Source organism: Cyprinodon tularosa, unplaced genomic scaffold, assembly GCF_016077235.1.
Source record: "Cyprinodon tularosa strain WSP-4 unplaced genomic scaffold, ASM1607723v1 ctg214, whole genome shotgun sequence".
Taxonomy (NCBI): Eukaryota; Metazoa; Chordata; class Actinopteri; order Cyprinodontiformes; family Cyprinodontidae; genus Cyprinodon; species Cyprinodon tularosa.
This window is the reverse complement of record NW_024038796.1, coordinates 1,137,953-1,154,762: the sequence shown is the minus strand read 5'-3', so window position 1 is coordinate 1,154,762 and position 16,810 is coordinate 1,137,953. Positions and strand designations below refer to the sequence as shown.

The 16,810-nt window shown below is 36.2% G+C and overlaps 1 protein-coding gene across 3 annotated transcripts in view; it reads left to right on the top strand.

The window, feature by feature from the left end:
* Positions 1 to 16,810, top strand: part of pdlim2 (PDZ and LIM domain 2 (mystique)) — a 55,965-nt gene that overhangs the window by 13,858 nt on the left and 25,297 nt on the right. For all 3 annotated transcript variants that reach the window (XM_038285753.1, XM_038285752.1, XM_038285751.1), the window contains exons 2-6: positions 5,926 to 6,053; positions 8,468 to 8,619; positions 11,659 to 11,728; positions 11,999 to 12,150; positions 15,786 to 15,849. In XM_038285753.1, the coding sequence (XP_038141681.1) occupies positions 5,961 to 6,053; positions 8,468 to 8,619; positions 11,659 to 11,728; positions 11,999 to 12,150; positions 15,786 to 15,849 (531 nt within the window). In that variant the 5' untranslated portion in view covers positions 5,926 to 5,960. The remainder of the gene's footprint in view (positions 1 to 5,925; positions 6,054 to 8,467; positions 8,620 to 11,658; positions 11,729 to 11,998; positions 12,151 to 15,785; positions 15,850 to 16,810) is intronic.

Here is a 16,810-nt window from a genome sequence, read left to right as displayed (position 1 = left end):
AAAGACGGAGCTAAGGTCTCCTGCAGAGCCTGCACTTAATTCCAAGCAGTCTTTGGCAATAATATTGCACATAAAGCGTCTGCAGATCTTTTCTACATAGAGTGCTGCCACATTAGGAATACAAATTTTGCTCTTTAATGATAAATATCAGAGCCTTCATCTTTGTTACAGTAGTACATAAAATATTTTCCCCATGGCTACTTTACAGTTGTCCAAAATTGGAAAATATTATACATTTTCAAATCTGGTTTTAAAAAAACCCACTGGCACTACAGTAGTTAACCACCTTGTGCTTTGTCAGTTACACTCAAGATATATCCTGAAGCCCCAAAACAAAAAGCTTAAGTTTGTGATTACACAGTCTGATTTACTTTAATAATGTTTATATGGTTTGCAATCCATGTATATGTTATCTTTTCAAATATACTTACGACTTCAGTGTACCGGTAATTGGAAGATTAAGTCTTAAAAACACATGTCCCATTTGAATCTGATCATACTGGTTAAACCTAACTTTCTGTAGTATTTATTTATAGCTTTTCTCACTCTTTATGTTGCCATGTGGTTCTTTAATGAATATGGAAAAAGTTTTCCTAAGTGTTAAAGTTTGCTTAATTTCACTCTTTTGCAGTTGTCAAATTTTATTTCTACTAAAAAATGGAATAACGCAGACAATAAGAAAGTTAGCAGTTCATTGAATATAACTTAACTGTTACCTTTTGTGTTATGAAGTTATAAAATCATTGACTGGATTTTTATTTCCTTTCTTTGTCATTTAATTTTCCACATTATTAGCTAATTGATGATATAGCAGTGTTTTTAAACACAGTAGTTTGTAGTTTTATTATGACTATATACCACTCTACATTTGTCTGCCAGCTGATAGTCACACAAAATAATCTGCATGGAGAAAAAAGCCATCTGTACCCAACAGAGGTGGTTAGAATGGAGATAAATTCATATACGGAATTTATATTATTCCAACATAACATTACCATTTACTTTAAAACCTATACCCATTTCAGTTAACTATTAGATTGCCTATATTTACCTTTAGAAAGAAAACAACTATTGTCTTTCTATAGAAAGAAAATCCTTCTTTTTAGATTGTACGTTTATTTGAAAAAAGACTGAGGCAGGGTTTAACTTAAAAACTGTTTGGATGTCAGGTGACTTTCTGCATTCATTCGGTCTATAATTAGGAAGGCTTATGGCCTCATCTGTGTGCACCTACACATTAAGTTGGCAGAAAATAACACGCCTTTTTTTGTAGAATAATATCAGCCATGGTCACAACTGTCTACATGCATGACTTTGACTGCTAATGTGTATATCTTCAGTACCTGCAGCACTTATACCATCATCACAACAATTAACAGAGCTGGAAAAAGATGACAGGCTAATTATAAGTTACAGCTAAAGAACAACAGTTTCAGCTCTTTGCTGCAAAATGACACAAAATTCACACATTTTTAATACATTTATAGTCCCCTTTTTCATACAGATTTTAGTAAATCTGGCTTGATTTGCACAACCTGAATGATAATACTATGCAAAGTATGTTTGTTGCAAAGAATGTGCTCTTTAAACTCTAACTATTAAATGTTTAGACTCCTTCTTCTAAATGACATCAGAAGAAGCAGTTTTAGTACCTTGTCGAAATTACCTTTTTAATGTTATCATACTTTTTAGATCAGATAGTGCAGGTATGAATAAAAAGCATCCCTTGTTATTGGAAAACTAAATAATTTTTTGCCATTAGAACAAAAAACAACCAGACTAACATTTAACAAATGTCTTGTTTTTATGCTCTGTATTTGGAAGGCTCCTGATACTCTTATGCTTTTGGGAGGATTCCTGCCAAAAACTGTCCAGTTTTTCTAAAAATCAGTATTTTAAAATGCATTTTTCACTCAATGTTCTATTTTCACTATTAGTCATTCTTCATCTAAATAATCTTTCCATCTGTTTTCATTTAATTTCCTTTTTCTGCTGATAGCATATTTAGATTAAGCATAACCTAATGTTTGGAATGTAAATGCAGCACAACAGTGCTGAAAAGCAGCACAAAACTAAAATTAGAATAATTTGCCAAATGAATGAACTGAAGCAGAAGGTAATAATTAAATAATGATGATGAATTATGCTTACATTTAAATAGTTTGGAAGCTGAATGGTTAAAAAAGGAAATTACACAGCATTTAAATGTAGTTTCTTGCTGTTAAAAAAAACAGATGAAATGGAAAGTGCATACTTGTTGAAGTTTGGAGTTTTCTGTATTTTTGTTATACTCTTTCCTCTTGTTGTAGGATTAGTTTTAAAAATGTGTTAAAGTTTTGGTGTTACCTTTGTTTACCAAACACTGAAGGGTTCCAAACTTTTTAGCCACTCTGGCTATTTGTCAGTAAATCAAATTGGCCACAGTCCAAATAGAGTTTTATGAAAAGAAAACTGAACTAAACGGAAATATAATTATATGGGCTGCACGGTGACGCAGTGGGTAGCACTGTCCTTGTACCCCAACCACTAGGCCACCACTCCCCCATAAGGTAAACAACATGTCACTGATCTGTTCTGCATCTGGACTGCCTTACTGCAGCACGTTCTGGGTTTGATTCCTGGCCCAGGGTCTTTCTGCATGGAGTTTGCATGTTCTCCCTGTGCATGTGTGAATTCCCTCTGTTAATTGGCTTCTCTAAAGTGAAATTACGGTAGTTATGAGTGTGTGTATGCATGGTTGAGTGTCTTTGCGTGTCTCTGTGGTGCCCTGCAACAGACTGGCGATCTGTCCAGGGTGTATGTCTGTCGCCCATAGACTGGAGATAGGCATTGACCCAACCGCGACCCTGACAAGGACTAAGAGGGAGAAAATGGATGGATTAAATACAAATTGAAAAACAGTTTGTGAGACTACTATGATGGTGCAGCAGTTTGAGATTCTTGATAGTTTAAGAACATTTAGGCTCTAAAATGTAAACTTAACTAAAGTTATATTTATTAATAAATCTTCTTCAAGAAAGGTTAGTAATTGAAAAGTTTGACAGAAAAATTCAATACAGACAGATGTCTGATGTGCATATGTCACACATATTACGTTGAATCTATTCAGCCAATTCTTTGGGTTGCTGCTATAGAGGATTCTGGGCAAGGGTATTAAACTCATGCTTTATAACCAATATCCTCCTTCTTTTCTAGAGTTAAACACTTTGGAAAAAGATAAAACTGCAAGATCAAAAACTGTGAATACCAGGAGCAAAATCATTTGTGATTAGCAAAGCAGCCCAACTGACCTGCAGAACCCTCCAAATTCTGCAAAAATATATCTCCATCCCATCTGACTGAATTAATAAACATCTGAATCTGGTTTGAGGAAAAAAAAATGAGTTACCGAAGCAATTAATATTCTTTTGGCATGGATAAAGTTTTTTTAAACTGAATTTAAAAAAAATAATAATAAAATGCACAAAATGTAATGCTGATTGAAAAACTGCATTTTGCATGCTTTGCTGTCTTGTACCACGTTTTGCTTCTCACCATTGGTTACATTGGGGATTTTATTTTTATACAAATCCGTATTCCATATTGCCACTCAAGATGGCTCAAAATCTATACTCGGTCACTGGCTCAATCTTTAATTTAATGCAAATCTTTATAACTGAATGTTTAAAGCTCACATTCAAAACTCTGTGCTTCTAAAAAGAAAAGAGGCATTAAAAGAATGAAATGTCATCTTCATTAAAACTAAAATTTGTATACCGACAGCAGAAATGCAACTTGTCTCATTGAGAATAATGTTCCATTCACATTCTAGAAAACATGGAGGCAACTTAATTCTGTTTCTGCATTTGAGGTTTCTTTCAATTATTTCTAAAACCAGCTTAAGATCATTCTTCTTTTATAAGATAAAATTTAACATAATGTTTGTTTGCTTTTACAAAGCAGGGTTTTAACTCATGTGTTATATACATTTCCTTGACTGGAATAGAGAAATTAAACAAAAGAATATGAGAAAATAATATGCACAAGGCAGCCAAACACTGCTAAAAGTTACAACAGAGGGAAGACAACACAGAGCCTGGAATATTTATAACGCAATGTTTACTCCTGACAAAAGTAGACCCATGACTCAAATTCCTAAATATTGATTATATTATTTGTGATGTGAGGAGAAAGTCAAGAGAAATGTTGCTTAGAGACCTAACAAATGTACCGCTGTGGAGGAATTTAAATTCCTTCTGTTGTGGGGAAAAAGAAGAAGCCAAAATTCAGTTTCTGCTCTGGTTGTGACCATCATGATTTTATGGATGTGCTCAGACATGTGTTGGCATATTACTGTACTCCCGAAAAATAGTTTCATCAGAGGTACCAGCTTTATATTAGCAATTCTTGCAGCCATTCATCACTCCTCACTTTTCTGTGCCTTTTTACTCATGAGGATTTATATGTATTAAAATTGCAGTCAAAATATTATTTAGAGGCAATTCAAAACTTAAGTCTGTCTGCAGTTTGTTTTCTAAAGACATGGCATCTCCCCCCCCGTAAAACCTCCCTTTTTAAGTTAATTCTTTACATATGGCGGATGAAACTCAAAATATTGTAACTGAAAGACTGTTGCTCCTTCAGCTGAGACATAGAGAATTAAACAGTCATATCTGAAAGCAGTTGTCACGGCTAAACAGGCGACATCATTGTTTTTAAACAGCAGTTATTAATCTAATGTGGTCTGTGGATGTCAGCAGATTAAATGTAGTAAAGAGGATGCATGAAAATGGAAGTTGTTGCAAAAAGTATGTTTTCTTGCTTGATAAACCTTCCTTTTAAACAACGCTAATAGTCACAATGATGTTGAATCCCTCCTTCAGCTCTCTGTAGCGGCCCATGTGTCAACTAATCTTAAATCAAAGATTCCAGTTGCTTAATGGTCCTGTGTCAGAAAGTTTTATTTCCCCACAAGGAGACATTTTTGTGGGCAAGGAGAAATGCATCCTTCACTAACTATATGCTGACATTGCACTTTATTAAACTCCAAATACAATGCCTTTAGCAAACAGGTTTCACTACCTGTGTGTCACCAATATGCGGTCATACCACCTTTTTTTAAATTTAAAAATCCATCTATTCTGTGATTAAAGGCAAGCAATTTTAGTCGTTACCATCATAACAGCATCTTCTGTACATGAGGGTGTATTTCTCTCTTCAAGCTAGTGACTCCAAAGAGAAGTTTTTATCAGAAAAGTGTTTTGAAATTATCTCCTTTAACAGCTAAAGGATAAACCGAATATGATTTATATTTAATGCTTTCCATCTTTTGGGTTTTTGAGTTTAAGTTATGTCTGCACTTCGAACATATCTAAATGCAATATATTACAGAAATCTGTAAATGATAGTGAAAATGCCCACCATTGAAATTGTTGAACAAATCCAGTTTGTTTCCATTGCACGAGCCTTTCGTGTCTTGAAATGCTACCATATGTGATGCATGCCATATCATTATACCCTACACTGCTGTATGTTGAATAAACAGACGTGTGTAAAATGGATGAAGGTAAAATGTTTCACTCGGTTTACAAAATTCCTGCATGATTTTATTTACTTTCTCTGCCTCAAAGGAGCAGTTTGAGTTAATGAAAGCATATCGCTCTGCAGACACTTGTGCAACATTAGTCATGTGTCTTTGGTTTGAGATTCTTCCCATTCCTTTTTGGTGTTTGATTTACACCATCCACGTCAAGGGGACTGAATCCAGTCAAAGTGAAGTGGTGCTGAGATAAAAGAAGCTTGTGCAAATGTTTACTGTCTTCACTATTGGATCTAATGCTGAAAGAAATGTGTGACTGATGATAATGTTGAGCTGTACACAAGCTGCAGTGCGGCACATCACTTGCACCTAATGTCATGTTTGTTGTCTCCTTGTTTTTTTCCCAGGGGTGGACCTAAGCCTCCGTTGATCAGATCTTTCAATGGCACTAACATTGAACTTGAGCGGGCCTGCTCCATGGGGCTTCCGAATAAATGGAGGAAGAGACTTCAAAACGGCCATTACCGTGTCAAAGGTACCTCGGGGTTACAAATTTTACTTAAATTTGTCTTAGTTTAAAGGTAATATCCTCTGTTTTCTAAGAAAATACACCTCATAATGGCATACCATTCAGTGGAAACTTTCTCATTTTATCTGCTTGTTTTTTCCTATTGGTGTGTCCTACCCATTTCCTTAAATACTGGATGTGTTAGAATAAGGTGGATGTGGATTGTATTAGAAGGAAACCACTGATTACACTTACAGTGGAAGCTGAGGTGGAAGGTGAAGAATGCTTGGTCCGAACAGGAGAATGTTTTGGGATCAGATTTTGGGTATTTTTTGCATGCACTGCAAAAACGATCTAGAAATAAGTAAACATGTATTAAATTAACTTTATTAAAGTTTATGTGAGTAGGTAAATAAGATGATTTGACAAAGGAATTAGTATATTTACTTTAGATAATATGCACTTGAAATAAAAAAATGCAATGATTTGTCTTGTTCCATTTGCAAAGTGTTTCACGTACCTCAATTCAACAAAAAATGCATTTATTTTAAGAAAAAAAAGTCTTATTAAGATTTAAATGTAGTGCACTGTACAGTGTGCATGTTGATGCTTTAACTAAATGCATATTCTCAGTTAGATTATATGAGTGGTGGATTATGAAAAACAGATATTTTCCGAGTAAGCAGACAGTGAAGTTAAAAAGGATGCGGAAACCCTACTCTGACTCATTTTTTGAAAACTGTGGCACCGTCACCTGCCTGCTGCACATCCTGGTCTTACAAAGCCGCCAAGTAATTTTTTTTGGTCCCTCCATTCTAGTAAATATACACAAAGAGCTTAATTTAATATATGCCAGCTGGATGCAGCAACCTTTCAGAAAAACCTATATGCAACCAGAGTGAGCTATTGGCATTTAAAGTTATAAAATGTAATATTACGTGACTATGCTCCTTTTTAAATAAAAAGAAAAAATTTGTAACTGTAAAAGCATTCACCATTTGCTCATGCTAAATCATACATTGTCAAAAAATGTATGCACTGGTAAATAATCAGGTTCTCAGAAAAGGTTTTGAAAAACTTTCGTAGAAAATACTTGAGCTTAACATGATTTGTTCTTCCGCCATCTTAAGGAGTTTAAGCTGTAGGAGCTGGCTTAGTGTTGACATGCACACCCTCTTTATTCTATAAACCTGAAAGATGGCTTACCTCTGCTTTCCCTGTAGCCCAGACTTTGTAAAATAACCTTTAGTTGATCTTTGTTTGTGTGATTTCAGGCTTATTTTGATTGGAGAAGACGTGTGCTATTGTCGGTCACCATAGCGACACTTGTTAGCCTTTCAAGTGGCCCAGAGTTATAGCACTTTTGGCCTTACATTTGTCTAAAATCAAGGACAAACTGAATGCTAACTGGTCCTTTCTACCTTAACTCATTTCATTCTTTCAACTTCAATTAATTGTAAAGTTTAGTAAATATAATGAATTTAATGCTTTACATAGAAAACACATAATTTGTCTTCTACATTACAGTCATGCAAAACTTCATGCTGCCTTTATAGATAAAATTGTTTTCTTTTGTTTTTTTATTTTGTAGCTAGAGCTGTGCAATATTACGTAGGAAAGCTTGCAATATTATTGACCAGTGTCACAATAACTATATAGGTTGCTAAAGATAAAAAAAATTACCAAATAGTGGTGATACCTTTCTGATGGACCTGTGAACATGAGTAGTAGGCTGCTAGAAAAAACTTGTAATTCAATGGTTTCACCATCTTAACCTTCATCATTGGATACCACACGAAAAAAACTATTTCCTTTGAATTTATTTTAGGTGTAGAGAGCGTGATTGCGTGCTATTCACATAACATTTAGTGCACTCCATTCAGTGACAGTATGCATTCTGCATGTTTTAATATTACTCTGTTGACAATTTCGAGATGCATCATACAACTTTGGATGTAGTTAAACAAACCATTGAAAATGTTATGAAGTTCAGATGATGCAGGTTTTTTTTAAAGACTATGTCGATATACTGATTATTTTGACATCAGTTTAATTGATTTATTAGAGATCTGTGTAAGTACTGATAATATGTAATGGCACATAATCTGAAAATCTCTTTTGGTCGTGGAATATTGACTTTTACAAGCAATGATGCTTTTAGCAGAGGTCAGACCCTCACAAGCCATGAATAAGTGTCGCAAGAAGGATTTCTTCTCACAAATGCTTACACTGTTGATTTACACAATGCATTTATACTCTATGTGTATGTTCTTCTTAGTAAACAATGTAATGGGCACAGAGCTTCTCATTTGCAAACTTTTCTATTGATTATGACAAATTCCTTGGATGACTCACTCATGTAGAGAATCCTGTTAAGGTTTATCACATGGTGTATATCTTGATTACCTGGGGCAGTAACTGGACCTTATCCTTCTGAACAGGTCAATGCAGGCAGCAAAGCAGAGCAAGCAAACCTGAAAGCCGGCGATATCATCCTGGAAATCAATGGTGAAAACACAGAGGACATGCTGAATGTGGAGGCCCAGAACAAAATCAAGAAATCCAAGACCACTCTGCAGCTGGTGGTGGAGAGGTATAAAAACACAGATCTGCTTTTCCAGACCTTTTAGACTTAGTCTTTTGATGTGCATATTTGCTTCTTTTATGCATGAAAAACCACAAATGTCCTGTATCCCAAATGGTTTGTTTATTCCAAAAGCACAATCTTTGCACTGTGTTCACCTCCATCAAGCGAGCACTGTACAAACAAAACAAGTGATTGTAATCAGGGGAAATGCCAGGACGTTTTAGAGCCTCTCTGTTTCTTCCCTCGTTCCTCCTAATAAGCCTTTTGGGATTTACAGAGACCGTTTTTGAATGCCATGAGGTTGGCTTCTGAAAATCTTTTCCTGTAAGCGTCTCCTGTTGTCAGCTGGCATTTTTGATTAGAGATCCTCCATAAATTCTTCCGTGGTCGTGGTTGCCATCCACCCCTCCCATCAAGCTGTTTTTCTTAGTCTTCCTCTCTTATGGCATGCAAACATCCACAGAGACACACTTGCGCACAGTTCCGCAGACTTCCTTCTCGGATGTCCCACGTCCATGTGAGTGAATTTTTCCCTCCTGACCTCATGTCTACAGTGAAGCCAAAACACCATTACTCTTTGGCTGCCCTGTACAATGCCACTGCAATGCCTCCACCCTGTTTTTGTTCACACTAAATGTGGTTTTCTGCAAGCAAAACTCACCTCAGTCTTCTACATAAATGTGATTTGTCAAACTATTCGGCCATTTGAATAATGGTCAGACACAATGAAAATAAATGTGTGCCCTTTAATCATTTGTTACGGTCAGGTACGTTTATTTTCCAGCAGGGCAGCTGCTTGGCATTTGCTCTTGCAAGAGAAGTAGTTTGTAAACTGAGAGCTGGTGTTGCCAGCTTCAGGAATCTGGAAAGATTGAATCAGGTTTTGCTGTTTCTGTACTGGTAATAGTTTTTTTAATTTTGATATCTACAGGTAGACAAAATATCTGATTTAGCAAATCTGAATTTCTTTCTTATCATCTTATTGTGTGCGTATATATATATATTACATTTTTTGATGGCTTTTGTTTTGGACATTATTTGAATTTGAACACATTTGAATGTTCGGATTTCACTTCTGGTTACAAACTATTATCGGTAACGATTCTTTACATTAGTTAACCAAAGTTCTGTCTAAATAAAATGGTCTGAACAACTCTGAGATTTAATTCCTTGAACTTCCAATTTTGTGAAAACATTACTACAAATCAGTTATTTTGAACCAGCTTAACAATATCAAAACCTTTAACATTAATATGAATTTTTTTTATGAGATGCACTATGATATGGAGCGTTTATTGAAAACATCATTAACATTTTAACATGTCTAATGTCTAATGCTGCCATGCAGCCCTAATGCTGGAGATGCTTCATGTACACTATTTACCTGATTCTGACTTTGATGCTACGCTTTGTTGGAGGTGAAGGAATAAAACGGTGAGGCAGGAATTTGTCCCAACAGAATATATATCCTCAGCGTTGTTCAGCGTTGTATCACAAATGAACTAAAAGAAACAATTATTGCTGAAAAAATTATACTTGATTAATCGATTGCTGAAGTAATTGTCAACAAATTGAGTAATCAATTAATCATTTACCCAAGTGTAGAGACTGTAAAAAATGTCCTAAGCTGACAAAGCAACCCACCTTGACCATCAATTATACCAATTTTGTAAAAAAAAAAAAAGATATGTAAACATTTTGCATTTAGGATTCAAACACTAAAAAAAATTGTTTGTCAATATGCTCTAAAGAGAATTCCTCAAGTGGAAAACTTTTTGTTTCACCTGATTTCATTTAATAAAAAGACTTCTTTAATGAACCTTTTGCTATTCCTGCTAATTGCTATTTTTAATCAATTAATCGAAAAATAATCGACAATCGATTAACAAAATAATGGTCAGTCGTAGCCATAAAAACAATGGATGAAGTTATACTCAAAATTATTTATCAATTTTGCTGATCAAGAATAAAGTGCTTTTCATTTTATCCACAATGCTTACATGTACTGTAGGAACCAGGACGAGTATCTGTTAAGACATAAAGTAATAGGATAAAAAAAAGTACCTTACAACACCAGGTCAAGGACAAGGCTCTAATCCTGAGTAAGGTGGTGTTTAATTATGTCAGCCATGCTCCGTCCATTGTAAAATATAAATACAATATAAGTATTGCACATAGCCAACTGGTCATTTCTGTAATAGCGTTAAGCCACACTTTGGAATGCCAGGGCACAAACAGCTGATTATGGAGTCGCACCTGAGGCTTCTTTCATATTAGGCGGCTTCTATTTCCGGTCGGCTGACTGGGCATCAAAACTAGGAAAATTAAATTTGAATTTTAATGATTCTACAACAATTGAAAGGTTAGAACCGGTTCTGATTGGTTATCGATGCCCTAACTCCTCTAGTGTTTTGCCTTATGTATGATTTCATGCCGAGCAAAGGTTTTTCACTCTGATTACACTGATGCACTCTAAGGGTTCTTTATCACACATCTCTGCTGATTTTTATTGACAAAGCAGTCCGAACCAGCTCAGGGCCATCATACTAACACCACCATGATTGACTGTTGCTGGGGGTTTATTTCTTAAATGATGTTAGTTTATGTGAACACGGTCCATGTCTGTGTCTGATGATTGACCTTAACTGGGACAAATGCTTTAGATGCTAATCTGGTTTATTTCTGACATCCTAGATGAGTCACACATTTGTGTCTTTGGGGTAATTCTGATAGCTAAACCACCCAAGCAAGCATTTATTACTGTTCCAATTCCCATGTTGGAGAGGGCAGTTTGCAGCAGTGGAGGCCTTCAAATCTAGTCTAGTCCTAGGTCATTAGGTTAATCGCTGTTCATATATATATATATATATATATATATATATATATATATATATATATATTTTTTTTTTTTTTTTTTACATCTGCCTTACATTACATTTTAATACAGCTGTAATGTGAGGACCTTAACCAGGATACTCTGTGAAATACATTTTTGGCTTGTACCTTTAAAACTCACCAGAATGATATGTTTTTTCTCTCTTTTAGACCTGAACCTCCCAGCCCTCAACAGTCCAACGGCATCAGCACACCTGAACAGCTAACTGGACGCTTCCAGGTCAGCTCTGAAGCTCTGAGGGACTTTTCATACATTTTATTTGCTTTGATGATATAAAATCAAAAGTTTAAATGTTTGCACCCACAAGAGTACTACACTTAAAAGTTATTAAAAAAATTTAAAAATAAATTTTAATACATGCATTATATTAATAGTTACTTTTACTGATCCCCTCATCCTGATACAGTAACATATTTGATTTAGGGCAGACCAAGTTACACAGAAGACACTTGAAATCATGTTTTAACCTCCTTCTCTTTTTGTGCATAGGAGGCAGTCATAGTGAGTCGTGACGAGAACCAGAACTATAGAGAATATAAAATCTCCAGTCCCACGTCAATGTCCCCAGGACCCTATTCATCATATTCTACTGCCAGCCCCGACAGAAGAGGGGAAAGACTGACACCAACCTTAAATAAGAGGTAGCTCCTCTGATTATTACTGAACATTTTAGAGTGTGGAACATTGTATCATGTTCACAGATGCAGGGGTTTTGCACATTTGATTTGTATCACAATAATTATTCCTTCATATCCTGCTTCTGCTTAAAGTTAAAACAAGAATGGTGGGAACTAATGACCAGTTTAGGAGTCCTTTGTCAGTGTTGCTTGTAGAACAGAATATTACATTTCAGAAGTTACACACTCCTGTTAAGGTTGCTTAGAAAAGAGTTCAGGCAATAAGACTGAAGGTGTAGCTTCTTAAAAATTGACTAAAAGAAGCAAAGTGAACTGAGAGCCTTTTAGAAGCCAGTCTATGCATTCAGACACAGACCTGTGTTTAGACAAAGGACAGCACCAAGTGTCTCCACATTGGGCGAGTCAATAGGTATGTGAGTGACACACAGAAAGTGGGGCCATGGGGTTGTACTGTTGTAACAAAAGATATGCACAGCTATCGCATTCCTCCTTTTACAATGACTTTAACAAAAGACAGAATAGGGAATGTTCACCATTATTTCTGAGTGTGCACTGCAGTTGTTTTTACTCCCAGCCAATTTTTATTGGAAGCAGTTTGTTGCTTTTGTCTGGACTCATGAACATTTCAGCCCACAACAGTATTTGATCATCCATTTTGATTTAATTAAAGTTTCTCCGCTTCTTTTTTATCTTATTGATTTTTTTTGGCACCATGTGGTGCCAGATATCTGAAGATAGTCAATAGATTTAAAGCGTTTGTTCTCTGTATGGTTCCTTTAGTAAAAGATGGAAACAAAGCATCACTATTGGAAATTTAAGGATGACTAATTAGACAAATGTTTAGCAAATTATTCTAGTGCATTATATGTTCTTAAACAAGTCAAATTACAAGTGAATATTTTCAGAATTAAAGTTTCTCTAATAGCTTTTATTTCCCTAAACTTTGCAGTGCTTCTAATAAATAATTAAAATATAAAAACTGTTGCATGCATTGGTGTTCCTCCTGCATGACTCAATACTGTTAAACTGCAGCTAAATCTTGAACTCTGTGTGCCTGTCTCACAACTTTGTGTATAATGAGGCAAATTCTTTTGTCTCACTTTCTCGGAAAATAGCTAAAGCTCAGTTAGTTAGGGTTTATTGTAGATGAAAGCATTCTTTTCCAAGTCGTGCAAAGGATTCTCAGTTTTGGGAGGTCTGGACTTTGAGTGGGGCATAAAAATGCAAGAATCAGCTTTGATGTAAACTCTTCCACTGCAAGGATCTATATGTTTAGGGTTGTGTTCTGATGGAAGGCGAGCCCTGTACCAGCTTAGACTTTTGCTTTCCCAATATATACACTATATTGCCAAAAGTATTTGCTCACCTGCCTTGACTCACATATGAGCTTAAGTGACATCCCGTTCCTAATCCATAGGGTTCAATATGACGTCGGTCCACCCTTTGCAGCTAGAACAGCTTCAACTCTTCTGGGAAGGCTGTCCACAAGGTTTAGGAGTGTGTTTATGGGAATTTTTGACCATTCTTCCAGAAGCGCATTTGTGAGGTCGCACACTGATGTTGGACGAGAAGGCCTGGCTCTCAGTCTCCGCTCTAATTCATCCCAAAGGTGTTCTATCGGGTTGAGGTCAGGACTCTGTGCAGGCCAGTCAAGTTCATCCACACCAGACTCTGTCATCCATGTCTTTATGGACCTTGCTTTGTGCACTGGTGCACAGTCATGTTGGAAGAGGAAGGGGCCAGCTCCAAACTGTTCCCACAAAGTTGGGAGCATGGAATTGTCCAAAATGTCTTGGTATGCTGAAGCATTCAGAGTTCCTTTCACTGGAACTAAGGGGCCAAGCCCAGCTCCTGAAAAACAACCTCACACCATAATCCCCCCTCCACCAAACTTTACACTTGGCACAATGCAGTCAGACAAGTACCGTTCTCCTGGCAACCGCCAAACCCAGACCCGTCCATCAGATTGCCAGATGGAGAAGCGCGATTCGTCACTCCAGAGAACGCGTCTCCACTGCTCTAGAGTCCAGTGGCGGCGTGCTTTACACCACCGCATCCGACGCTTTGCATTGCACTTGGTGATGTATGGCTTGGATGCAGCTGCTCGCCCATGGAAACCCATTCCATGAAGCTCTCTGCGCACTGTTCTTGAGCTACATGAAGTTTGGAGGTCTGTAGTGATTGACTCTGCAGAAAGTTGGCGACCTCTTCGCACTATGCGCGTCAGCATCCGCTGACCCCGCTCCGTCAGTTTACGTGGCCTACCACTTCGTGGCTGAGTTGCTGTCGTTCCCAAACACTTCCATTTTCTTATAATACAGCTGACAGTTGACTGTGGAATATTTAGGAGCGAGGAAATTTCACGACTGGATTTGTTGCACAGGTGGCATCCTATCACAGTTCCACGCTGGAATTCACTGAGCTCCTGAGAGCGACCCATTCTTTCACAAATGTTTGTAAAAACAGTCTGCATGCCTAGGTGCTTGAATTTATACACCTGTGGCCATGGAAGTGATTGGAACACCTGATTCCAATAATTTGGATGGGTGAGCAAATACTTTTGGCAATATAGTGTATGTTCTTTCAGAATATTAAGCATATGCTTGTAAAAAGTGTCAAAACAAAGTATCTGTAATAAAACCCTGTAGCTGGATACAATACTAATTTGAAATGGTATAGCTAGTACACTGCTTAAAAAAATTAAAGGAACACTTGGAAAACACATCAGATCTCAATGGGGCAAAAAAAAACATGCTGTTTATTTATACTTATATAGACTGGGTGATGTGTTAGGAACAAAAGGATGCCACATCATTTGATGGAAAATTATCAACCTACAGAGGGCTGAATTCAATTGACACCCCAAAAATTACAGTGAAAAAATTATACGGCAAGCTAGTTCATTTTGCTGGAATTTCATTGCAGCAACTCAAAATGGTATTCAGTAATTTGTATTTCTGTATTTCCTCATCAGAAGTTTAAAGTATTAATGGCCTTCATTTATTTATTTTTAAGTATGCAGGGATGTATTGAAAGAGTGGGGAAGACATGCTTTAGAGGTCAACCTCCCGAGAATCGAACCCGTAACAGCAGCTGCTTAACCCCTGCACAATAACAGAATAATACATTCGAGAACCTTAAATACTGTAAAATAAATATTGTGACAATTTTTTCAATCATCTTGCATTTATTTCAATACATATTTAAATAGCAACTACGATTCTGTTGAGAAACATTTTCGATGTTGAGTTTAACAAGTTTTTAATATTAATAAAAATATTTTTTATGTCCTTTTATTATTATAATTATGTTTCATCCCTATGGTATGAAAATTGTTATCAAGTATAGAATGTTTTCCTGAGGAATAACATTAAGTTTGTATCTGGACAACCCTAATTTATCTCCATCTATTTACCATAAACCCTGACTAGGGTCCCACAGCGTAATGCTGCCAACAGAAGCATGTCTGCAATATTTTTTTCTTTATTCAAACAACTTGTTTTGGTTTCTTTCCCTGAATATTATGACTCTGATATGGCCAAATCTTGGATATGTTTATGATTTACAAGGCACAATATTATTGTAACCTCAAAGGCAATGTTCTGCATTAGAGACTTATTTTTGTCTATATTTTACAGTGTGCAGCTGCGCTCATGGTCACCAGAGGAAAAAAATAACCGTGTCTCCAGGCCACAGTCTCAGGTTGGTTTCAGACATTTGCTTATAAATATTACAGTCAACACAGATTTTCCTTTTCCTGATTTCATTTATATTTTCCATTTAGGTGACTAATACCTTTTTACTCTTGTAATAACATGAATCTTCTCATAGCCTACTCGAAATGTATTTGAAGGGCTCGAACAAATTGTTCTTTCTGTAGTTTTTCTGTTAATAATTGGTATTTATTTATTTGTTTTATTTCCTGATTGTTTTTATTTTTTTTTTATATTGAAGATGGGCTCCAAGAATATTTTCTGGGTACCTGGAGCACTTTCCATCTGAAAATAAATCTGTCAAGCATATGTAGCCAGTATATTGGACAGGAATTCACAGAGAAACACAGTTGACATTAGTTTATTTCCCCTTCTTTCCATTATTTGAACTATTTATTTTAACTGCAATGGGCCAGTTTGCAAAACTAACAAACTGAATTATTTTCCTTTTCTACTGGATTGTTGTTCCCTGATACAACAGAAGGTGCCCTAAAAAGGGTTTGTGGATGGTTTGTTACATGTGACGGGAAAAGCAGGGAACGGAGAGCTTTGACATTTTTATAGCAGGGAATGTATAGGCTTCAAAGGTCAGTTGTTAAAAATATTTGGCATTATGTTATACAGCAGTTTGGAGCCATTCAGAGATCATCTCAACAAAAAAATGATGGCATTGTGTCAGAACAATGCTTTAACCTTTGGCTTCCAAGCATAGTAAACTAGAAGTAAAGTATAGACTTTGGGTTCTAAGACTGCTTGTAATCTATGCTTAGTCTATTTACCCTTCCAACAAAAAGAGGGGGAGACCAGGGCATCTGGAAAGGCTTCATTGAATTAAAAAGAAAAAATGTTGTGGGAAAGTTCATCACAAGCTATTTCAGCTATGCTTGCATACTTGATCTCATGCATTCGGTCCCAGCAGATGACAAAACATGTAAATGACAACGTACAAA